This window comes from Cetorhinus maximus, chromosome 19 (assembly GCF_964194155.1).
Source record: "Cetorhinus maximus chromosome 19, sCetMax3.hap1.1, whole genome shotgun sequence".
NCBI classification, from domain to species: domain Eukaryota; kingdom Metazoa; phylum Chordata; class Chondrichthyes; order Lamniformes; family Cetorhinidae; genus Cetorhinus; species Cetorhinus maximus.
Window position 1 is genome coordinate 49,190,206 of NC_135897.1, and position 25,260 is coordinate 49,215,465.

Here is a 25,260-nt window from a genome sequence, read left to right on the forward strand (position 1 = left end):
TTTCTTAATAACTAAAGTCTCTCATTCCTGATATTATCTTATCAAGGATGTAATTTTAATGCAACCCAGATGGCAGCAATAGCAAAAGTCAATGGAGCATAAATTAGGCGGAGTGTCTGAATCAAATCTGCAGGATTCCCAATGGGCGAGTTAGGTTAAAATTACCTCCTAAATCTCTCATGTACTCTCTCCATAGTCCTCACACCTTTACTAAACTAACACACTCAAAACAGCACATAATTTTCCAACTACGTGCTAACCAACAATTTGTATATGTTAAGGTATAAATTTAACATAAGGCTCTTTACTTTTGTACTCTTATGAATTTATTTATAAAACCGAAGACCCCATAAGCTTTCTTAAGAAATTAATCAATTCAGCATTCCACTTTGAAAGAATTATATATCTAAATTCCTATGTTTCTGTCATTTTCTACTCTTTAAGGTTTTACTATTTGCAGGGTTTCTTATTATGCCTCTCAAAATGTATCACCTCAGATTTCTCCACATTAAATTTATACAACATTTATCGACCCAATTTTCTCATCTGTTGTGCTGAAATCACTTACAGTTCTCTTTGCAATTAACCATTCCCATTGTTTAGTACTGTCCACAAAATTTTGATATTGTGCCCCATACTCAATTAGGAGCATTTAAATATGTATTAAAAAAAGCATTGTATGTGTGTCTCTAAACCAAAAAAGTTCCATTAATTATTATCTAATTCTGGTTTCTTTTAACCAATTTCCCATTTGTGCCATCACAATTAATTTGTCATTCTAACAAAAAGCCTCCTGTGCAGTACCTTATTAAATGCCTTTTAAAATCCATAAATATAGAGTCAATTGCATTTTCTTTATCAATGCACTCAAAGATTTGGCTGACTCAACTTTGCTTTTTACAGATCCATGTTGGCCGATCTTACTTGATCTATGTCTTTCTAAGTGAGCTTTAATTTTATCTTGTATTATGGGGCTGAATTTTACTAGGGGAGTCAGAACCCCGATGTAGTAAAAACTATCCTGGGCCTGCCCTTGCCAGAAGTGGGACCTGCTGAGCACTTTTACCACAGGTGGCCTCCTAAGATGACAGCATCATGTCTGCCGCCAACGTACAATGAATTATCCAGTTCTGGCGGTCCATGCCCATCTGCAGATTGACTGGATGAATCTCTTTGCGATTTATTTTGTCACAGGGTTTTTGCTTGGCATCCTGATGGAAACATAAGTGCCATAAATAAGGCCCTGAGTTCTTAGGAATCCAGGCACCTGGTAGAAATACTGGACTCTCTCCAGTTTTCCCTTTTCTGCAAACATGGCTGCAGTGACTTACCTGATGCAGTAGTAACAAAGGTCTAACTAATCTCAGAACTATTAACAGCTGTGGTTTGAAATGAGCCTGTAGTATAAAAGTACAACAAAGCAGTGACTTTAACTTCAACAGTCAAGACTGCAGTTGTGCTGGTTGTAGCCTGGAGATGCGCGCACTTGTTTATGCACTCAGCGACAGCCTCCTTGCTGAATCATAGATGGTGAAGATAGATTTCTTCTGACGTCTCCAAGTAGTTATGGCTGAGTTGTATGATGTAATTCTTATGCTGTTATGCAGCTGGCTTGCACATCCTCATTCTATAAAAAATCTTGCTCCTCCAAATCCAACATAGCTATTATCAGTCCCATTGCAATGCCCATGATCAGAACTGCTGGTCAGTTACAAGGTGGTGGTAGTTGGAATGTGACTTTGGGAGCTAGGCTGTCAACCCTTCCGGATTGGCCCGGAATCTCCAAGAATTGAAGGTCCTGGAGAAAAAGCATTGGGACATTAAACAAGATTCTTTTCTTTGTCAGCCATAAAAATATTGAAAATGGGAAATAAAGGGCTGTTTTTCTGCAGTCAAGCATCATCCAATTGGATAATGAGTCTCCGTGCTTTTCAGTTGGTATAGGAAGGCAATGTGTCACAAGGACGGATGTGTTGGCTGCCTAATGGGGAGCATGGGGGCAAGATCTATGATAAAACCTCCAGGAATACATTTAATCACAGTTCCTACCCTAGTGGGAGCTGTACACCAAACAGTGCAGAATTAAATGAAGATAGCAGCAAGTATGGAACAAAAAAACCTGATCTAATAATGAGTTATTCAAGTCCAAAATATCAGTTAAAATGTAAGTCTCATTAATAATATGATGACCAAACTTTATTGTGATGAAGTTCTTCATGAACAACTTGCAGGCTTCCCGGCAAAGCAAGAATTGTCCTGCAAAACAGCAAAGGGAATCTGGAGTGGGGCCATTTTCCATCTATGAACATAATTCTATGGGAGCAGTAATGCCAGCGTGTACACACAGTTCAAATTTTAAATGTTTTTCCTCTTACACTGTCAGGGGTTCAGTGCTGATTATGCTGAAGCCTACATGACTGACTCTACAGGTCACACATGCTTCTGCTGATGCATTGTTCCTGAATGTAGTACTGTGGAATTGGCCCTAGTATCTGCACCATTCCTTCATCTTCCATAAAAATGCATTAGCTTTTCGTCTCTAATTGGCCCTGTACTAAACTATGCATTAACTTATGTTTATGCAGCTGTTTATTATTTCCTTGTGTTACCTGCCAATCTTTCTCCAGGTGTTCTCTTAGTCTTTCTAATCTTCTTTGCTTTCCCATTATATGTTTTATACTGTGCTTGATTTTTTTTGTCTTCACACACTTTTAATTTCATTTTAATGTAAATTTCTGTACTCATCCAAGGAACTCCAGCTTTTCCTGCCCTTTCCTTACTTCTTATGGGAATATCTGATTTAATCCCTAAACATCTTCTGTTTCCCATTGTTTGCTCATTGATTTAACACATTCTTTTCTATATCTGACTGGGTTAATTCCTGTTCTATTTTGTTGGCTTTTTCTCAAGTCAAGAATATTTATCTTTGAATCTTCCATCTCTCTGATTTTTATGATGAAGTTAATTGCTATGGTAACAATTTCCAAGATGGTCCCCTACCCTTGCATTACCTATTGTACTTATGTTCCTACTTATGATCCAGCACATTTGCTCTATGTTGGAGTAAATCATTCTAATCTAGAAAACAGCTGTTGACATATCATTCTTCACTACTTACATTATTTGACCTTTCAATCCTTAAATTCCATTGGGCTCTGAATGGATCTTGGTCTGATTGGATATTGGAAAATGAGGTGGAACCAGGTTGCACCGTGATTTTGGTCCTGTCATTTTCCGGGGGGGTGGTGGCGGTAATGTGGGAACATCTTCCACTTTTTCCTCCTCCAAAATCAAGATGTTGTATTTGGAAATGTTCCTCGCCTACCCCAGGAATTCGATCCCTTTTTTTTGCACTTGAAATAACTGTTGCTAGCTGAAAAGCTGATGTGTGTTCTACTGATTTCCAAGCAAAAACGCCAAAACTTTGGAAAAGGAAAGTGGGATCAATTACCTTTCTGTAGTACCAGAATGGCTGCCTTCAGAGCTTAAGAATTCTGGCATGCAATTTTTATTCTGTCCAGGAAAGGCTTGGGTACCTCAAGCAGAGTTTCTGTTTGCCACTTTATCTCTCAAGCATGAGGAAGAATCAAATACATAGATATTGGCCAGGATTTTCCATGCCCGCCAGTGTCAGGCGTATTCAGTGGTGTGAGTGGACAATATGGCGCATTCAGTTTCATAACAACATGAAGCCAGTTTGTGATCATCTGCTTAGCCTGCCAACGGGAACATCTTTGCAATACATCTGCATATCATTATTAGGCCAGCCCGCCGGAATTGTCCACTGCCCAACCCTCCCGCTAGATCGTCCATCCATGTCGGCTGGAAAGAATGCTGATGTGTTTCACAACAGCACATAAAAGGCGTGCACTTGGCAGGTTACACTTTGAGGGGAACTCGGAGGTGAGTACACAGTAACATTGTGCAACGCTCACCAGGGTCGCCTGTTGGACTTCAAGCTGCATCAGGGTTGGAGGGGTCAAGGGCAGCCCTGCCATTGAGGTGACTTGTGGGGGCTGGGTGGCAAGAGCAGCCTTGCGGTTGAGGTGACTTGTGGGGGTGGTGCAAGGACAGCCCTGTCGTTGAATATAGCGCACAAGCATTCAGGGTGGGGGGTAGGATGGCCGAGGGAAACGGCCATGCATTAGGGAAGCCTGTATAAAATGACCATTCCTCTGCAGCTGAGACTGTTCAGGTACAGCCACGTTGATACAATTGGAGTCGAACTTCTAGCTTATCTGCCCATGTAAGCAATGCGGAGGCATCAAAGTGCCACCATGTGCTCCAAAGCTTTTCACTCCTCCCCCGGCACAGACTGCAAAGTCATGAGCGTTTTAGTGGACTGCAGAACAGTTGGACAACCGCATATGTTGTACAATCTCCTCGCTAAAGCTGGCCATGGAGCAGTCACTGCTGGAGGTGCTCACAGCCCCTTGCAATGTCAGCATCCAGATTTGGACCAGTCTCCTCCATGGTTCAAGTTAACAGTGCAGTCTTACGAGAATGCCTGCGCCTGAGCTAAGAGCATAGCATGCAGTCCAATGGACAAAGCTGCCACCAATCGGTCGGGAAGAATGGGGCGGAGGTGGGTGGGGTTTCAGGCAGCCATGCAGTGCAGTAATCTCTGGCCATCCAAGCGGTGGCCAGCACTCTCCGGGAAGCGTTAAGAGGCCTTCGCACTTAACCAGGACAGGTTCTTAGTACACCACGTGTCTCTCCTTCATCCTGCAGGAAGAGTACATCAGGATCATGGAGCCTGGTGAACTGGCTGTATGCCCGATGGCCTAGAGAGCAAAGACAACGGAGGAGAGAGCAACTGAGGCTCCTGCCTGCGCAAAGGCTAGAGCAGCAACCTCAGGAAGAAGGGGTGGCTGGGGCTCCTGCACAGGCCACATAAGAGCCACGGCGAGCTATCGCTGGTTAGCACCTAGTGACACCCCCCTCCCCCCACCAGGGTCTATAGACACCGCCTTTCATTCCTGCAGATAACCAAGAACCAGTGTTGCCAGCTACTGTAGGATTTAGCGCCACAGAGACTTGGAGGGCATCCACTGCCAGTGGCCTTGAAAGTGACCAATTTCTACGCCAGTGGATCCTTTCAGGGCTCCACAGGTGGCCTCTGTGGGACCTCTCAAGCCTCCACCCACAAATGCATCCATGAGGTCACGGATGCCACCTTTACCAGGACACACAACTTCGTCCATTTCACCTGGGACCAGGACAGCCAGAATGCAAGAGCGATTGGTTTCGCCCAGATCTCAAGTTTCCCACAGGTGCGGGGTGCGCTCGACTGCACTCGCGTGGCGCTCAGATCTCCATTGCAACATGCGGTGAACTACATCAACCGCAAGGGGTTCCACCCGCTGAATGTGCAGCTGGTGTGCGACCACCAGAAACGCATCCTACAGGTGTGCGCATGGTTTCCAGGGACTGTGCACAACCTCTTCATTCTCAGTCATTCCAGATCCCTGAAGTCTTCCAGGGTCCACAGAAGCTGCAGGGATGGTTCCTTGGGGACAATGGCTACCGACAGAAACTGTGGCTGATGACACCCAGGCGGCGGCCTCAGACTGCAGCAGAGCGGCGGTATAACGAGGCTCATGTTGCAGCTTGCAACTTGGTGGAGCAGACCATCGGGATGCTGAAGATGTGGTTCTGGTGCCTGGACCAGTCTGGTGGAGCCCTGAAATACAATCTGTAGATGGTGTCATGCATCGTTGTCATCTGCTTTGGCCTTTACAACCTGGCGCTTCAACGGGGAGACGAGCTGGCTGAGGAGGAGATGGAGGAGCTGGGGATCTCCTTCGATTAGGAGGACGCCAGCAGGGATGAGGGTGAGGAGGTTCTCGAAGGTGATGATGATGGGCATGAGGCCCTCACACTGGTTAGACGAGGTAGGTGGACTCAGGAGGCCCTCATAGCTGCTAAATTTGTGGAGGGTTATGACGTCATGCAGTGAGGGCACTCCATAGATCTTCATATAGCCTCTGAGAACGTCTGACTCCTGACTAGCCGAGGGCAGCTCGCTTGCGCTTTGTGATCAGGGTCATATCATAGAGACGCAGCCATGAAACTTCAGAAGCATCTTAAAAGGTGCTGAGAGCACACAGAGAGAATGACGGAACTCTGTGGTGCCTGCCCATTACATTCTGGCAGCAATGACTAGTGCTCTCTAGACCATCACTTTGGTCTGAAGGCTGGAGAGCACAGGGAAGAGGCCCTGGACTGAGACGCCTGCCTTTTATCTTGTGCAGAAAGGTTTCACATCTGAGTGACAAGAACACTGCTCATCAGAACAAGGAGCCATAGGCAGGGGACATTCTTGGGAGTTTATTGACAATAGTGAACAGTATGTACAAGTGCTTAACTTCCGTGCCCAGGCTGTGCAACTAATCCTTCTTAACTTTCCTAACCCTGCCACTATATCTTGGTGCTCCCCAGACATCCGCAGCAGAGGTGGAGGCAGCCTGCTGACTGCAACGTCCTGCCTGTGATGACCTTGGTGGATGTCCTCTGGAGGGCCGAGACTTGGAGGGCCCCGGACTGCTTTCGGGGTCCTGCTGTGTGGCAGTGGCACCCTCCTTGGCCTGTGAGCTGGAGCTTCTGAGGTCACAGGAAGAGGGGATTTGGACATTCCTGGAGTCACCTGGATGGAAGGCCCCGGGGTGTGCACCTGCTGATCCTCTTCCCTATGGGTGCTCGAGGGCCGCAGGCTGACTCTTCGAGGAGAAGGAGTAGCTGGAGTGAGACTGAGCTGCCCGGCACCTCTCTTGTGTACACACTGTTGGAGGACAACTATGGCATCAATGATGGAGTTGTGCCTGTCCAGCAGTGCAGAGCCAATGTCCTGGACCATGGCGGCTGCCATCCTACCATTGTTGAGGTCTGCCGGCACTATCACCTCAGAGTGAAGGTGGACTGACTCCTTCATCATTCCTTGCAATCTGAGGAGTGCAGCAGACATCCCTTCTTGATGTTCCCGAGCTTGCCTTTGCAGCTCCAGCAACTGCGACATGACCGACTCCAGAGGCTCATCATCTGACAACAAATTACCGGCCTCCAGCAATCCTCTGAGTGCAGGACGCTACGGAAGTCCCTGCCGCCGCCTGCTGTGGATCAGACAGTGCGATGTGCTTGCCATTTTGTGATCCAGAGGCTATTCTAAAGCTAGGTCCCACTGAAGTGTGTGCCTCTGCACTGGTGGAGGGTGTGGGTGAGCACTGAGCACTCTTCAAGGAGGATGCCTCCAGATTCCTCTTCAGAGATTTCTTCAGGGCTTGATTGGAGGCCCAGGGTCATGGACTCCAGCGGTTTCCCAGATGTGCCTGCGAAAGCAAGGAAAGATAATTAGTGCATGGCAGTGGCCTGTGAAACAGGACACATAACTCTCAGCATGGTTGTCTGATGGATGTTGCACTGCTGGACCCTCACTTGGTAGAGCACCGTTGACTTCACCGTCAGCAAAGGACCGGCCATGATTGTCGCCAGCCAGCTGGCTGGCTCTGATTTCAAAGTTCATGAGGACCCTAATTTCAGGCATTCCTCCACCGGTCTGCGACCTCTTCCTGTTGTTGTGTGCCAGCTTGTCCTGCATGAATAGAGATGGAGAAAGTGTTAGCAGGAGGCCTGCCAGGCCAGATGACAAGTATGCCTGGGCTGTGTGGGTGGTGAGTAGTCCCATGGACAGGATGTGGGCAATAATGGTGAGTTTGAGAGAGTGAATGGTGATGTCCCTTGAACCTGCAGAGTTAGGGCCTTGTGGATGTATGATGGGTTTGTTAGTGTGTGAGTTGAGAGTGAAGAGTGACTTACCCTGGTGGATAGGAAGAGATCATTCATCCTCTTGTGGCACTGGGTGGCTATCCTCTTTGGAAAGGCGTTGGTGCTGACCACCACCTCCATGCGCGGTTGGTCATGCCACTGTCCATCCTGCGGCCAGAGCGGGGGTAGAGGATATCCTGGCATTCAAATGCATCCCAGTGATGCATTGCTAAACCTGGGGCTGCAGTCTTTTTGACTTTCGTGGACATCCTCCCTGCAGCAGTTGTAGGTTGGAAGCATTGAGGTGTGTGCGCATGGCTGGACTTTAAATATGGTGCCCGGCATGATGAAGCGGCGAGGTGATGGCGGGCGGTTGAATCAGTGCCTGCCTGCCACGGAAACTGCGTGTTTCCTGGGAATGCATAAAGAATGTGGCGGGTTTGGGATGATACAGTGAGAAAACCCGCCATTGTGGCCGGTGGGTAAAACATTGTTTTACTCACCCGCTACCGCACTTCATGTAAATATGGGACAATTCTGCCCATTGTCTCAGAGTTTTCATGGGCACCCTCAAGTCCCACCTTGCCTCATTTTCACCAGCAGAGCAGACAATCAGAATTTCCCCTTCATCCTCTTGTTTTTGTAGTTTTCTCTAATTTATCTATATATCCTTCTTCTATCTCCTTTCCACTATTTGGTGCTCTATATCATGCTTTCAATACAGTAAGAGTTCACTTCTTATTCTGTAACTCTAAACAATCTGTTCAGCTTTTGCTATGCCTATGGAAGGGAATTTCTAGCTGCTGTTGAACCCAAACATCTGCTTTCTTGCAGTGTTTTTCCCTTAGCTGAATTTCCATCGCTTAGAAGCAGCTGTTGATAGGAAGCAGTGGATAAATTACATCATCATCCCTATTTATAGGATATGTGAAATAGATGCCCACATAGAAAGAGATAGGATCTTCAGCGAAGAGAAGTGCTGAATTAAGATTTTTTAAGTCAATACTGAGGAAGACTGCAATAAATTACAGAAGAACATGAATAAACTTGCAGAATGGGCAAATAAATGACAAATGAAGTTCAACACAGATAAATGTAAGGCATGTACAACATTTTGGTAGGAAGAATATGGAAATCACTTATTACATTGAAGGTACAAGTCTAGGATGGATAGAGCAACAAAGAAAGGGATCTCAGAGTACAAATACACCAATCACTAAAAATTGTGTCAGAGGTTAGCAAAGCCATAAAAGTAAAGCACAAGGCTTTATTTCTAGTAGGACAGAATTGAAAAGTAGGGAATTTATGCTAAACCTGTATTGAACCTTGGACAACACTTAAAGTACTGCGTGCATTTCTGGTCGCCATATTATGAAAAGGATATAGAGGCACTGGGGAGGGTGTACACAAAGATGATACCAAAAATGAGTGGGATATATCAGGAGAGGATTGACAGGCTCGGTCTCTTTTCTCTTGAAAAAAAGGCTGAAGGGTGACCTAACAGGTATTGAAAATCATGAAAAGATTTCATGGAGTGGATACAAAAAGAATGTTTCCTCTTGCAGGGAAGAGCATAACCAGAGGCCATCAATACAAGAGAGTTACCAAGAAATCCAATAGGAGATTCAGAAACTTCTTTATCCAAAGAATGGGGAGAATGTGAACTCACGACCATAGGAAGTAGTTGAAGCGAATAGAGACAAGCACATGAGAGGGAAGAGAACAGCAGGTTACAATGATAGATTTAGATGAGGAAAGATTGGAAGAGGCTCGAGTGGAGCATAAACACCAGCATTGACTGGTTGGGCTGAACGACCTGTTTCTATACCATATATCCTATGTAATCTCATATAATAAAACTTAAGTATTGTTGAAAAAGAGGTCCTGAAAAGTGTCCAGTCTACCTCTGATTACCCTGGAAGGGTTAAGTGTCTCAAAAATTTGAGCAACAGGTGAAGCTAGCCGTTTCATGCTGCTACTATGCAATAGCAACACAAGTGGTATTCTCCATGCTCACATCAAGCCAAAAAGATGTTTTGTCTACCACACAATGTGGTGTATGAATTTCAATGCCAGTGTAATGCCAGGTATGTAGGCTGTTCGATCCAATGCCTAGTGGATCGTATCAAATGGCATATCCCTTCAGCTGTTCCCAACAGGCAGAGTATTGACCACGCTTAACCAGGTTGTGCTTGCACAACTCAGAACATAGAGTCCAACATTATGTTTGATTCCACAACTGGACAACACTTACTCCGTGAATGAATAAAAACAAACAATCCCGATTGATAATCTTAAATTGGTTGTAAGTGTAAACAGTCAGGCTTGCAATGTGGCTCATTTACGCATGCTAGAAGCTACATATATTCATACACGGGGCCCTGTTCTTTGCAAACAGAAAGAATATGTCCAGACATTGCACCTTTAGCAACTAAATAAAGTCTTGAGGGTCAACTGTTCCCCATGGCAATGCCTCAACCGATCAGATTCAACTTACCTGGTTTGAATTTAAACAAAAGCTTGGGGGGATAACTGTTCCCCGGTGCACTGTCCATGGCAATGCCTCTCCCAATCAGAGTTCAAATGCCAACCAATCAGCACCCTTTTCTCATGCAGTATAAATTGTTGTTACTTTTGAAATTTGGTATTCCTGTGATTCTGTCCTGATGAGTAAAGCTTTGACAGCATGTCTCTTTTTTTCAGCAATACTCAGGCTTTGTATTACCAAACGAGTATTAATAAAAATTAAGCTAATAAACTGGGACAGCAGTGACCAAATCAAATCATTATATTTGTTAAGCTATCTCTTATTATTAGAAAAAGGCAGTACCGATCGAAAATGTTAGAAATCAGTTGGTGTACGAGATATTGTTTCCTCTAAAGGAATTTCTTTTTTTCACATTATGCCCCCAGAATGGTTCGCTTGATTCATTTTATAATTTTCTAAGATACTTAAAACAGAACTAGATATTAATATTATGTGCATAAAGTTGTATCTCCCTTTACAATGATTTGTGAAACTTAAAACTAATAAAGGATTAAAGCATCAAAGAGGCCCATTACAAAGTTAGTTGAGAAATAAAAACATCATTCAAAACCAATTTGCATTTAAAAAAAACTCTTTCATGGGAAGTGGGCATCACTGGCAAGGCCAGCCCATCCCTAATTTCCCTTGAACTGAGTGGCTTGCCTGGCCATTTCAGAGAGCAGTTAAGAGTGGGTTTGGAGCCACATGTAGGCTAAATCAGGTAAGGTTTCGCAGATTTCCTTCCCTAAAGGACACTGGTGAAACAGGTGGGTTTTTATGACAATCAATGATAGTTTCATGGTCACCATTACTGACAGTGGCTTTCAATTCCAGATTTTATTAATTGGAATGAAATTCCACCAGCTGCTGTGGGTGGGATTTGAACTATGTCCACAGGGCATAGCCTGGGTATCTGGATTACTAGTCCAGTGATATTACCACTATGTCACCAAATCCCCCTAAATTAATTAGCTGTACCATTTTACACAGTTGAATCAAAGAATTTTTACCAACATTCAGTTAATAGCATGTTTACAGGGTCTGCAGTGACAATATTATACAGGTTATATGTTACCTATTTGAATTTTCTTTAAAAGCTAGCTACCTCAGATGACTGTAATTAGAATGTTTTGGGTAGTCTCCAAAAATTACATTGTATATAAATTCCTTAGAACATATTATTTCACCTCAGGAATTCAAAATACAGTTAAGAAAATCTCTCCAATTGGTGTTAGTTTTTCTGCAACTTTTAAACTTGTGTTTTCTCCAACCTTTGAAATACTTTGTGATGCATTGTTTTAGGGTTTTTTTGCAATCCAGTTCATGCTGGCACCTCATTTCAAAATTGTATAGAATACCGTGAAATCCTTCTAGCACTGGTTACCTATTTACTGTTACCTTTAGTGCTTCCTCTAATCATCATTTCAACATGTGATTTCAGATTGCTCAGCCTTTGTCCTGGTTCTCTGAGGTCTTGTGATCAGGTTCACTTCTATACAATATTAGATAAGAAAATTGAACAGAAGTTGGGAGTGCACCTGCTTTTCAACCAGTGAATGCAACAGGCAGGACCCAATCTGTGGGTATTTGCATGGCTAGGAATAATGGAACAGAATATGCGGGGAGTCCCTTTAACAATGGTGGCTAGGTTTATTCCTAGAGAGGTGGTAATGGTGAAAAAATGTGCTCTACTATCTGCTCTTCAACTTTTTGCCTTAAAATTTAATCACCTTTGAACTATAAGCAATAAATACTGATTGTGAATTGGAATGACTTACAAGGATCAGTATAAATGCCCCAGCAGTATCCACATAGTAGAAATAGCTTTTTAATTTTAGTTGAGACTCAAGTAAAATGAAAGAATTATAGGGTAGATTTTTTATATACCGCCAGGCCACAAAATTGATGTTGTGGATCAGCAGGCTGTTGTAGAAATTCCCTGATTTTAATTTCCTTTGGCTGTGCAGTTTCTGTAATGGATAGCCGTTCTGCAATGCCAGTTTTATAGCTGGACAAGAAAATGAAAATCTACCCCTATGATTTCTTGACCTCAAAGAAAATTGGAAAAACTTTGACAGGAAACTTAAATGTGCCTGGAGAAAACTTCTTTCACACTGAAAGCTTTAATATAATGCCTTCTGATGTCTTACAAAGCAGTTTGCATGCAATGAATTAATTTGGAACAAAGTGACTCCTTGGGTCGAATTTACTGCCTTCCTCTGAGCATTTGGTGGCAGGGGCATTTAATCGATTGGGAAGGTGATGGGTGAGGACCCTGGGCCTTCCCACCCTACCACCAATTGTCCTTAAGTGGGCAATTAATGCCCACTTAAGGGCCTCATCCTGCTGCTGCTGGTATTTACCCAGCGGTGGGCTGGGGACTCGCCATTCGGGAAGCCCAAGAAGCAAGCCCCTTCAAACGGGGGGGGGGGGGGTGCCCTTATTCAAAGACACAGTGCCTGATCAAGGGACCTGGCATTCGGAAGAGGAGGCCTGCTGAGAGCTAGCCCCTTGCCCTTGCTGCTGATCCCCCTCACTCCTTCTTCCATGACCCCCATCCCGCAAGCCCCATCCCTCCGTCACTCACGTGGTCTGGGACCCTCTGTGATCCTGCGACTCGGGTGGGTGCATTACCGGCAGCTACCACTGCTTCCCCCCATGGTGGCACTCCAGAGCAATGCACAGCTCACAGCAGCTGGCCTCTAAGTAGCCGACAGCTCTCGAGGGAGCAGGGGTTGGGTGGGATTTCAAGCCCCGGGGCTCCTTGAACCTGGAGAAAACTCACCGCTGCCCAGTTAAGTGCCTGATTGGCACTTAATACACCGAACCTTCCCCAAAGGTCATGATGCGGGGCTCTTGCCGGCTCTTCATCCTCATGTAAGTAAACAGACAGCAATTTTCTGCAAGATCCTACAAATCGTGATGTGAATGGCTAAGTAATGTTTTTGATTGGTTGAGGGAAGGATGTTGGCTTAGGACATTAGGGAAATTTTGTGATATTTTTTGAAATAATGTTATAAGAACTTTAACATACAACTGAACCATATAAATGGAAATCTAGTTTAGTATTTCAGCTAAAAGACAACACTTCCAACATTCAACCACTCTCTTTTGTAAATGCATGATAGAATCATCTTGTATTGTATGTTCAGATACTTAAGTGGAGCTTGAGCTTACAACTTTCTGACTTAAAAGTGAAAATGTCATTAACAGAAAGAAGCTGAGAAGCCGCAAATTTAAGTCCGTGGCATTTTACTTTAAAATTAACTTTGCTACTATTTTAAGTCCTACACTTGACTGACTCTATAATCAACTGATAATTCTTCTGGTAATTTGCTCAGTTATATAAATACTACAAAACAGTGGATATCACAAATTCTGTTGTTTAATAATATTTCTCTAAATAAGTAGGAAGTCTGCACAGTGAAAATTGCATTATGTAATATTTTGTGCATTTGTAAAGCTGGTATATGTTGCAGGGCATGTTTTATGCACTTTAAATTTGAAAATTAACTTTAAGATATTCAATAAGTGTAGGCAGACTAATAAAAAGGAAAACTGCCACAATCAGTTGCCATTGTAAATCCATCTTTTTGATGTAAATCTTCAATACTAATAAAAGCTTTCAGTTGTTCCATGAGTCCATGAGTCAATTTAATAAATGAATATACCCACAGCTAGTTTAGTGCACAGTGTAAAATCTAAAACTGGCAGAATTCTCCTCCCAAGGATATCCATGTTCTTCTCAACTTCTTTTACAGTAAGTGACCAAAAGGGTGTTCTAGATTCTAGAAAATATTAAGAAACATATATAGTTTTTCCAATTGATTTTGGTAAGGGCCTTAAAATACTTCAGATACAATTACATTATGCAGGTTTGTTAAAGAAAATTACTGTCATGTTTTGGGATGTCTGATCATTTTCTTTCGTCATGGAAAAAATTAGATATCAGTTATGTTTAAGTTACGTGCTTTAAAATAAGGTGAATTCATATAATTTATAAAAGCCACTGGCTGCTGCTACTAGGACAGTTTTTTAAAAACCGTCGGCATTGAGGATGCATATTAAAGCTAGGTGAGCCAATTTTCAAAACGTTACAGCTTACTTCAAACTGAGATAATGAAAGTTAATTCACTCACTCCAGGCTTGGTAAGCCAGGATCCCCATAAACACATTGTCTCAGACCTAACATCTCAACAACCAGGCTTCAATCTCCACAGAGCATGTGGACAACCTTCAATGGAATTCGGTCTGTACATGGCCGATGTGGCACCTCAAAGCATCTCTTGGCTATGACTGCAGAAAACCTGACCAATGGAGCGCATAATAACATCTTGCCTCAGACACAAGTTTGAGGGTGACAGCCTGGAGTTACACTTGCTCTCCAGCAGGGCATTGAACTGGTTAGGGAACTTGACATTAAAACTGTTACAACAGCTTCTGCTCCTAAAACCATATGAAAGAAAGAAAGACCTATATTCATTTTGAACATGGCAAAGATGGTTTCTTTAGATACATATCCAAAGGGAAGGCTGAGAGTAACCAGTTTATTAACAAATCTTTTGGGAAATCACTGAATGGTGAATAAGTCTCATAGATGTTTACAGCACAGAAGGGCCATTTGGCCCATCATGTCTGCACTGGTCAACAAAGATCTGACTACGCTAACCCCATTTTCCATCACTTGGCCCATAGCCCTGGAAGCTATGGCAATGCAAGTCAGAGGGTCAAACTTTCCATTAACTGGGAATCTAGAGAGAAAAAAATTTGGGGCATCAGTCAGTTTTTAAACCAGAGATTGCAACTGGAAGCTAAGATGCAGAAAGCTTGTTTTTGCAGTTATGAGCTGTCTAGATGAAAAAGGCAGGTGGTACTTTTAACTTAATCCATTTCACAGAATCACATCATTGTTATAGTGCAGAAGGAGGCAATTCAGCCTATTATGTCTGCACCAGCTTTCTGAATGAGCATTATGACTTAATGCCATTCTCCTGCCATTTCCCCTTGCACATTGTTTCTATTCAAATAATCTCCAATGCTGCCTTTAATGCCTTGATCAAACCTGCCTCCACTACACTTCCAGGAAGTGCATTCCAGACCTGAACCACTCAGTGTGTAAAAAAGCTTTTTCTCACATCGCATTTGCTTCCTTTGCAAATCACTTTAAATCTGTGTCCTCTCGTTCTTGATCCTTTTACGAGCGGGAACAGTTTCTCCCTATCTACTCTATCCAGCCCCCTCCTGATTTTGAACATCTTTATCAAATCTTCTCTTAACCTTCTCCTATCCAAGGAGAACAGTCCCAACCTCTCCAATCTATCTTCATAACTGACGTTTCTTAACCCTGAACCATTCTTATAAACCTCTTCTGCACCCTCTGCAATGCGCTCACATCCTTTCTATAGTGTGGTCCCCAGAACTGTACACAGTACTTCAGCTGAGGTCTAACTAGTGTCTTATGTAAGTTCAGCACAACCTCCTTGCCCTTGTACTCTCTGCCCCTATTGATAAAGCCCAGATTACTGTATGCTTTATTAACTGCTCCCTCCACCTGTCCTGCCACTTGCATGATCTATGCACATATACACTCAGGTCCCTCTACTCCTGCTCACCCGTAAGAATTGTACCCCTTATTTTGTATTGTGTCCCCATGTTTTTCCTACCAAAATGCATCACCTCATACTTCTACACATTGAACTTCATCTGCCACCTATCTGCCCATTCCTCCAACTTGTCTATGTCCTTTTGAAGATCTAGACTGTCCTCCTCACCGTTTACAGTGCTTCCAAGTTTTGTATCATCTGCAAACTTTGAAACTGTCCCCTGTACACACAGATCTAAATCATTACTATATATCAGGAAAAACAAGGGTCCCAATGCCGAACACTACAAACCTTCCTCCAGCCTGAAAAATATTCATTGAACATTACTCTCTGTTTCCTATTACTCAGCCAATTTTGTATCCACGTTGCTACTGTCCCTTTTATTCCATGAGCCATAAGCTCACAAGTCTGTGGAGTGGTACTGTATTGATTGCCTTTTGAAAGTCCATGTACACCACATCAATTACGCTCTGCATTGCCCCCTTCAAAAAACTCCAGCGAGTTAGTTAAACGTGATCTCCTCTTTAGAAATCCATGCTGACTCTTCCTAATCAACCCACATTTTTCCCATGTAACTACTAATTCTATCCCGAATAATTGTTTCTATAAGCTTACCCACCACTGAAGTTAAACTGGCCAGTCTGTAACTGCTGGGCTTATCCTTACAACCTTTTTGAACAAGGGCATAATGTTTGCAATTCTCCAGACCACTGCACTTCCTCTGAGTCTAGGGAAGACTGAAAGATTATGGCCAGTGCCCCTGCAATTTCCATTCTCACTTCCTTCAATATCCTTGGATGCATCTCATCCGGTCCCGGTGTCTTGTCAACCTTAAGTACCGACAGTTTATCCAACACCTCCTCGTTATCAATTTTGAACACTTCTAGTGACAGAGTTTCGTCCTCTGTCACCATGGCCTCGGTAGCATCTGCTTCCTTGGTAAAGACAGATGCAAAGTATTCATTTAACACCTCAGCCATGTCCCTGCCTCCATCTGTAAATCCCCTTTTTGGTCCCCGTTATGACTGATGCAGTTGGTAAAGCGGAGTTATTTTAAAAATCCCAGAGGGAAACTTTAAACAACTGTCATAACCAATAATTTAAGTGTTATGTTTGAGATGCGACTTTAAACTCAGGAATCAGACCGCTAGTTCCTGAGGTTTTACATTAAACTAAATGAAACATTTTATTCATTTACACAGGTTAAAATATATGTACACATGGCTGCAAATTACTACCATCATAACTTTTAACAAATTCCCAAACTAATCTCCATTAAGGCAATAGCAACCCATAGACTTAACCAAACACCAGGCAAAGCATTTTCACCGTACGAATTCAGAATGAGGTTCTTTTCACTATGGAGCCAGTTGGAGGCTTACAGCTGCCTTTTGATCTTACATTGCCTCTGCCCTGCGCACCCAAAAACTACTGAAGTTATACCTACCAGCCCCATTGAATGTTAATTCTCCCATTGTATCAACAACATCTTTGAACTTCACCTTATAACAATGAAATCCCTTTCATAATACCAATTTAATTGGTAATATAAACATATTGCTTGGTAGCTGATAGAAAGGCGTCAATTTTCACCCCACTTCTTGAATGCTATATTCAAAAAATGCAAATGCACGCAATCTCTCTGTTTACATCTCAGACTAGTACATCAAAGCACCCAGACTTGCTGGCTTTAATCCAATTAAGACATGCCCGCAGATTAAACCTCTATTTTAAAAGAAAAATATTTTCCAAAATATTATATACATATATTAGATACAATATTATCATGACAGTCCCCTACTCCTTTTACCACTGTTTTACTATTTATGTGCCTATAGAAGACTTTGGGATTTCCCTTTATGTTGGCTGTCAGTCTTTCCTCAATCCTCCTTAGCTTCTCTAATATGCTTTTTCACCTCCCCTCTGAACCTTTTGTATTCCACTTGGTTCTCAATTGTATTTTCTATCTGACATCTGTCATAAGCACACTTTTTCTTCTTTATCTTAATTTCTATCTTCTTTTTCATCCAGGGAGCTCTGGATTTGTTTGCCTTACCTTCCCTTTTGAGGGAATATACCTTCACTGTACCTGAACCATTTCTATTTTGAAGGTAGCCTATTGTTCAGCTACAGCTTTTCCTGACAACCTTTCATTCCAGTCTATCTGGCCCAGCTCAGTTCTTGCCCCATTGAAGTCAGCTCTTCCCCAGTTAATTATTCTTACTCTGGGTTGCCTATTGTCCTTTTCTACCATCATCCTAAACCGTATGATACAATGATCACTGTCTCCTCGATGTTCTCCCACTGATACTTGATCTACTTGGCCCACCTCATTTCCAAGAACCAGGTCCAACAGTGCATCCTTTCTTGTTGGACTGGAACACATATAGCTGTAGAAAATTCTCCCGAACACAATTGAGGAATGCTTGCTCCTCACCTCCTTTTACACTATCACTGTCCCAGTCTACATTCAGGTAATTAAAGTCCCCCATTATAACTACTCTAAAATGTTTGCATCTCTCTGGGAAGAATCTTCTGGCTGTCGTGTGGGTGGCAGAGCCTGCACGCCAGCGCTTAAAATGTCGCACGAGCGTCCCGATGACAGCGCGCGGCATCGCGATATTTCGGTCGGCACGCCCGCCATTAATTAAAGGCCTCATTAAGGCCCTTAACTTGCCAATCGTCGATGATTTTGAGGGGCCTGTGCGAACTTCGGCTCGGCGCATGGACCCAATGGGCAGGTGATTTTTTTACAAACCTCATCCAGTGGTGGGATGAGGTTTGATAGCGGTTTTAAAAAAGTTTAATAAAGTTTTTGTTTATTTCATTAACATGTCCCATCTTGTGTGACATTTTCACATGAGGGGGACATGTTAATGAATTTTTTATTGTTCTATTTTTTATATTTGCCAGCCTTTCAGCGATCTCCCTGAGGCTGCACTTTGCCTCAGGGAAATGTGTGCTCTTTTGCGTGCATGCACGAAAGAGTGCACTCTGACAGTTGGGGAATCCCTCGCCCCCTGCACAGGAAGCGCATAGCGCTTCCCGTCAGGCAGCCCGCTGGGCAGACCTTAATTGGCCCGCCCACTTAAAATGGTGGGGGGGGGGGCCCGTTTCGGCGGCGGCGATCAGCTGCCCGCTGGCCCGGTGGGGCCCACCTGCCCATCAAGGGCAAAATTCTGCCCTCTGTAATTTCCCTCTAGATTTGTTCCACTACATCCTTCCCACGGTCTACAGACTACACGTAATTTCACTCTTTTTGTTCCTTAGCTCTAGCCAAATTCATTCTGTCCATGAACCCTCTGGGACATCCTTTTCCTTCCAGCACTGCAATGCTCTTCTTTAACCAATACTGCCACCCCTCCTCCTTTACTTCCTTACCCAACCTTTTCTGAATGCCTTGTACCCAGGAATGTTTAACACCTAATCCTGCCCTTCCTTGGGCCAGGTCTCTGTTACTGCCACAACTCCACATGGCAATCTGCGCTATTTACTATACTCCATGCATTCACATACATGCAATGGCCCTGATTTAGACTTCATTAGTTTCTCCCTTACTCCGACTCCACCGATTAACTTACTATTTCCAGAGGTGAGGTGAGAGTGACTGCCCTTGACATCAAGGCTGCATTTTACTGAGTGTGGCATCAAGGAACCTTAGCAGAACTGGAGTCAATGGGAATCAGAGGGAAAACTCTCCACTGGTTGGAATCATACCTAGCACAAAGGAAGATGGTTGTGGTTGTTGGAGGTCAGTCATCTCAGCACCAGGACATCACTGCAGGAGTTCCTCAGGGTACTGTTCTTAGCCCAACCATCTTCAGATCCTTTATCAATGACCTTCCTTCCATTATAAGGTCAGAAGTGGGGATGTTCGCTGATGATTGCACAATATTTAGCATTATTCGCGACTCCTCAGATACTGAAACAGTCCATGTCCAAATGCAGCAAGACAATAGACAATATCCAGGCTTGGGCTGACAAGTGGCAAGTAACATTCGCGCCACACAAGTGTCAGGCAATGACCATCTCCAACAAGAGAGAATCCAACCATCGTCCCTTGATGTTCAATGGCATTATCACTGAATCCCCCACTATCAACTTCCTGGGGGGAGGGGTTATCATTGACCAGAAACTGAACTGGACCAGCCATGTAAGTACTGTGGCCAAAAGAACAGGTCAGAGGCTAGGAACTGTGTGACCAGTAACTCACCTCCTAACTCCTGTCCACCATCTACAAGGCACAAGTCAAGAGTATGATGGAATACTCCCCACTTGCCTGGATGAGTGAAGCTCCCACAACACCCAAGAAGCTTGACACCTTCCAGGACAAAGCAGCCTGCTTGATTGGCACCACATCCACAACCATTCACTCCCTCCACCACCGACGCACAGTAGCAGCAGTATGTACCATCTACACAATGCACTGCAGGAATTCACCAAAGCTCCTTTGACAGCAGCTTCCAAACCCATGACCACTACCATCCAGAAGGACAAGGCCAGCAGATAGATGGGAACACCACCACCTGCACGTTCCCCTCCAAGTCACTCACCATCCTGACTTGGAAATATATCGTCATTCATTGTCACTGGGTCAAAATCCTGGAACTCCCTCCCTAACAGCACTGCGGGTGTCCCTAACAGCACTGCGGGTGTCCCTCACCACATGGACTGCAGCAGTTCAAGAAGGCAGCTCACCACTACCTTCTCAAGGGCAATTAGGGATGGGCAATAAATGCTGGCCCAACCAATGAAGCCCACATCCCATGAATGAATAAAAAAAAAATTCTCTACATTAGCACTATCTGTCTCTCCCAGTATTTTGTGCACCCTGGTATTCCTCTCTTATATTCTCTCCTGGTTTCCACACCCCTGCTGAGTTAGTTTAAAGCCCTCCCAACAGCACTAGCAAAACGCCCCATAAGGAACTCAGTCCTGGCTCTGTTTAGGTGCAACCCATCCAGCTTGTACAGTTGCCAATCTCCCCAGAGCCAATTCCAGTGTCCCAGGAATCTAAACTCCTCCCTCCTGCACCATCTTTCCAGCCACACATTCATCTGCCTTATCCTCTTATTTCTGTACTCACTTGTACGTGGCACTGGGAGTAATCTGGGGATTACTACATTTGAGATCCTGCTTGCTAATTTTCTACCTACCTCCCTAACTTCTGATCGCAGGACCACATCCCCCTTCCTACTTAAGTCATTGGTACCAATGTGGAACACAATTTCTGGTTGTTTACCCTCCCCAGAAGACTGTCCTGCAGCTACTTGGTGACATCCTTGACCCTGGCACCAGAGAGGCAACATACCATCCTGGAGTCACATCTACAGCCACACAAACGCCTGTCTGTTCCCCTAGCTAATGAATCCCCTATCACTATTGCTCTTCCTTTCTTCTTCCTCCACTCCTGTACAGCCTGTGGTGCCAGAATCTTGGCTCTGATGCCACAAACTTAATAAATACTGTGCCTACGAAAGGGGGTCATCTCTTGACTCCCCAAAGCCTGACCACCATCTACAAGGCACAAGTCAGGGGTGCGATGGAATAGCCCCCACTGGCCTGGATGAGTGCAGCTCCCACAACACTCAAGAAGCTTGACACTGTCCAGGACAAAGCAGCCCATTTGATTGGCACCACATTCACCCCCTCCATCACCAAAGCACAGTAGCAGCAGTGTGTACCATCTACGAGATGCACTACAGGAATTCACCAAGGCTCCTTCGACAGCACCTTCCAAACCCACGACCACTACCATCTAGAAGGACAAGGGCAGCAGATAGATGGGAACAGCACCACCCCGTTCCCCTCCAAGCCACTCAACATTTTGGCTTGGAAATATATCGCTGTTCCTTCACTGTCGCTGGGTCAAAATTCTGGAACTCCCTTCCTAACAGCACTATGGGTGTACCTACACCACACAGGCTGCAGTGGTTCATGAAGGCAGCTCACCACCACCTTCTCAAGGACAACTAGGGATGGGCAATAAATGCTGGCCTAGCCAGTGAAGCTCACATCCCATGAATGAATTAAAAAAAAACTTGGCTCTGAGGAAATCTAGTGGGATTGGCTCAGCTGCCCATTTTGAGCTCCACCTGATTTTAGTTTCCATTGAAATCAAAGGCAAGTAAAATCAGATGGGGCTTTAAAAACGATGGCTGATCCAATCCCGTCAATTTCACTCTACAGGTTAGGTTAGCCTATAAGGTTAAAAATGAGAATATCATCTCATAAAGAGGACAAGGCATGTAATTTATTATTTTTCAAGGACAAAACCAAAAATTAAGAGAAGTGAGATTTATTTACAACTGTTACTCTGTATGTTGATTTGCCGTTTGTAAAATAAACAGTTTAATGATTCATGTCTGGCCTCATTTTATTAACTGGTGTTTTCATCTGCCTATTGTAAAATTGGAAAATTGTATGTGAGAAAGATACCACTTCAGATCACAACAGGATCCTATTGTTACACAATTATATAATCAGATATCAGACGATCCAGGCATTGTCTGAACACTTGATAATCAAATTACTTATGGGGTGATTAGCTTCGTTGTAGTCAAAAGAATATTTAACGCAGACGCAAAGCTAGTAACAATTACTAAGAATTTTTGAAGTTTATCAGGCTTATCAAAAATTATTATTATTAATAGTATGAATATTAGTGAAAATAGAATAAACAATTAACTAGCACAATCAGCATATGTGCATATTATTCAGGAAAATGTATGTACTGAATTGTAATTGGTGTAAATCCTGAAACTACCCAACAAGTTATTCAGCCAATCAAACCATTGAAATGGAAACCATTGGCCATGCAACCAGTTTACTCATGACACACTGTTCATCAATTAATCAGCTATTTTCCAAAGATGACTGCTGATCATCACTAAGATTCACACTTGTGCTAAGTATATCCCTGGCTCACTATCAGAAATACCATGACATGCCCTAAATATTTTGGAAACAATAGAATAGTTCACAATGCCAGAATTTTTCCTGCGTTGGGCGGGCTTGGTGGGAACTGGTGTTCACGGAGCCAACTGCCACCCGCGATGGCTCCGCACTGGCATTTTACATGGGCGGGCCAATTAAGGCCCGCCCAGCATAATATGCGAGCAGTAGCGCTGCCTGTGCAGGCGGGGAGAGGAGGGAGAGTTGGGGCCAGCGCTCTTTCGCACATGCATGCGAAAGAGCGCTTCAATCTCTGAGGCATAGAGCTGCCTCAGGGAGATTGAAGCGCTTTTGAAAATAATGAATATTCATTATTCAATAAAAATTTAATGAAACATATCCCCTCATGTGACTGTGTCACATGAGATGGGACGTATTTATTTTTTATGAAAACTTTTTATTTAATTCATAGAAGCTTTAGGAAACCTCATCCCACTTGTGGATGAGGTTTCCTAAATAACATAAAGGCCGCTTGGCCTTTTCGCCTGCCCGCCAACCGTAAGGTTAGACAGGCAGCGTTAACTTGACATTAATTAATTCGTTAATGGCCTTAATAGGTCTATTATCGGCAGGCACGCAGCCGATTCTGGCGCACACCCGCCAAATGAAACATCGCAAGACAGTGCGGTGCGTCCCGACGTCATGCGCATCATTTTATGCACTGGAGTGTCAGGCTCAACCTCGCAAGCCGACTGAAAAATCCTGGCCTATGTAGTAGTGTCCAGTTTAGCTTTAGCACATGGCATAGAGTCAAGTATAAAATTACATGCTAAGTTCAATATATCGGTAACTACCTAAGTTTTAAATCAACCTTTGCTCCATGTTATTTTTCTAATTTTATCCCTCCTTCTCCTGAGTGTAAATAATTTGCGTTCTGAACAGTTCTGTACATGGCCATAAAGCTTGAAGGCAAATCTCAGAGAATCGCAACTGGAGTAGGTCACAAATGGATTGGAAGCTGAGAATTTGGCAACAGTAGCAATTCTGTGGTGAGAAGGAAGGCGATTTTCACATCTGATTCAAAAGAGTGGTGCTTCAGAACCTGAGGAATCTTAAGTAATCATCTAGGTTAAGTATCAAGATATCTAGTAGTTAGGTCCTTTCTGTTAAGTTAGTTCTGTTTAGTCAGTAGTTCTTGTTAAGCTTGAGTAAATAATTAGGACTAAAAATTTCATTCAGCCCATTTTCTGGCTCAGGGATTGTGTGGCACAAGCCCAATCGTCTCAAGGCCGAGAGCTTGCAAATTTTGTGCTGCCTCTTCACTTAAATGATTGTGGCACTGGGCCAAGCAGAGCCCACACTTCTGGCTGGCTGAATGCTCAGTAGGAGGCTCAGAAGCATGTGCCGATAGTACATGGTGCAGCTAGCCTGCCCCTCTTAAGGGGGAACTGTACTCATTGGAAGGAAACTGCTGCTGATTGCCTGTACTGACACTGGCAACAAGTCAGAGTTGCACAAATGGAGCAACAGGGAAGAGGGATCCTAGGTTCACAAATGTGGTGCTGGAGGCCTTAGTGGTGAAGATAACATGAGGAGAGAGGTCTTGGGCTAAATTTTGTATGGAGACCGTAGGTCTGGCGGCAGCACTGGAAGTGGATGTTGCTTCCACTCTAGCGTCATGAACGTGATCGCAGTGGCAGGCCAATTAACTCATGAGAGACTTGGGACCAGTCCAATTAAAGATTGGAGGTGAGAAACGAGGCACCATGACATTGTCCACTGACTGAACAGCAGGCGCTGGTGTCATATTTGAAGGACTGCCAGCCTTGCATGCACTGCTGCCTTATTTTGACGTAATATGCAGATGACCCCTTCTGCTGACTACTGGACAGAAGATCACTTCTGCTGACTACTGGACAGAAGACCCCTTCTGCTGACTTCTGGACAGAAGACCCCTTCTGCTGACTACTGGACAGAAGACCTCCTCTGCTGACTACTGCGCAGAAGACTCTCCTACTGACTACAGTGCTGATGACCTCAAAGGAGCTGCATGGAAGTTACTGCAACCGTGGCAGCGGGAAGACACCAGAGAGCCTCATGGTTTAGTGATGCCTTTCTGCAGATTCCCCTCCAGGCTGCAAGGGCAAGGCAGGAGATCCTCTTCCCAAGGGAGAGGAAGAAGAAACTGTCCCGCCTGACCAAACAAGCCTGGACGGGGATTGCAGAGGAAGGAGCAGCTGTGAGATCACCCAGAGAAAATGGATGCAGTGCCACAAATGGATCAATGACCTCTTTCATTCCACCAAGCTGAGCTCTCCGCTTCCCTCTTTGGGACTTGCCTGGAGCAATGCGAGAGGGTATGCTAAGTGGGAAGGGAGTGACCACCCAGTTTGTGGCAAGGGGGTCAGGTAGCAGCAGATCCTGTCAGATCCCTTAAGAGTGGGAGAGGGATTTATGAGCCTCCAACATGGACCG

The 25,260-nt window shown here is 44.1% G+C and overlaps 1 protein-coding gene across 1 annotated transcript in view; it reads right to left on the reverse strand.

Annotated features, from left to right (window-relative positions):
- The window catches only part of LOC144694192 (spermatogenesis-associated protein 16-like), a 231,216-nt gene that overhangs the window by 27,435 nt on the left and 178,521 nt on the right, over positions 1–25,260 (reverse strand). The window contains exon 7 of the mRNA XM_078564549.1: positions 13,964–14,076. Coding sequence (XP_078420675.1) covers positions 13,964–14,076 — 113 coding nt within the window. The remainder of the gene's footprint in view (positions 1–13,963; positions 14,077–25,260) is intronic.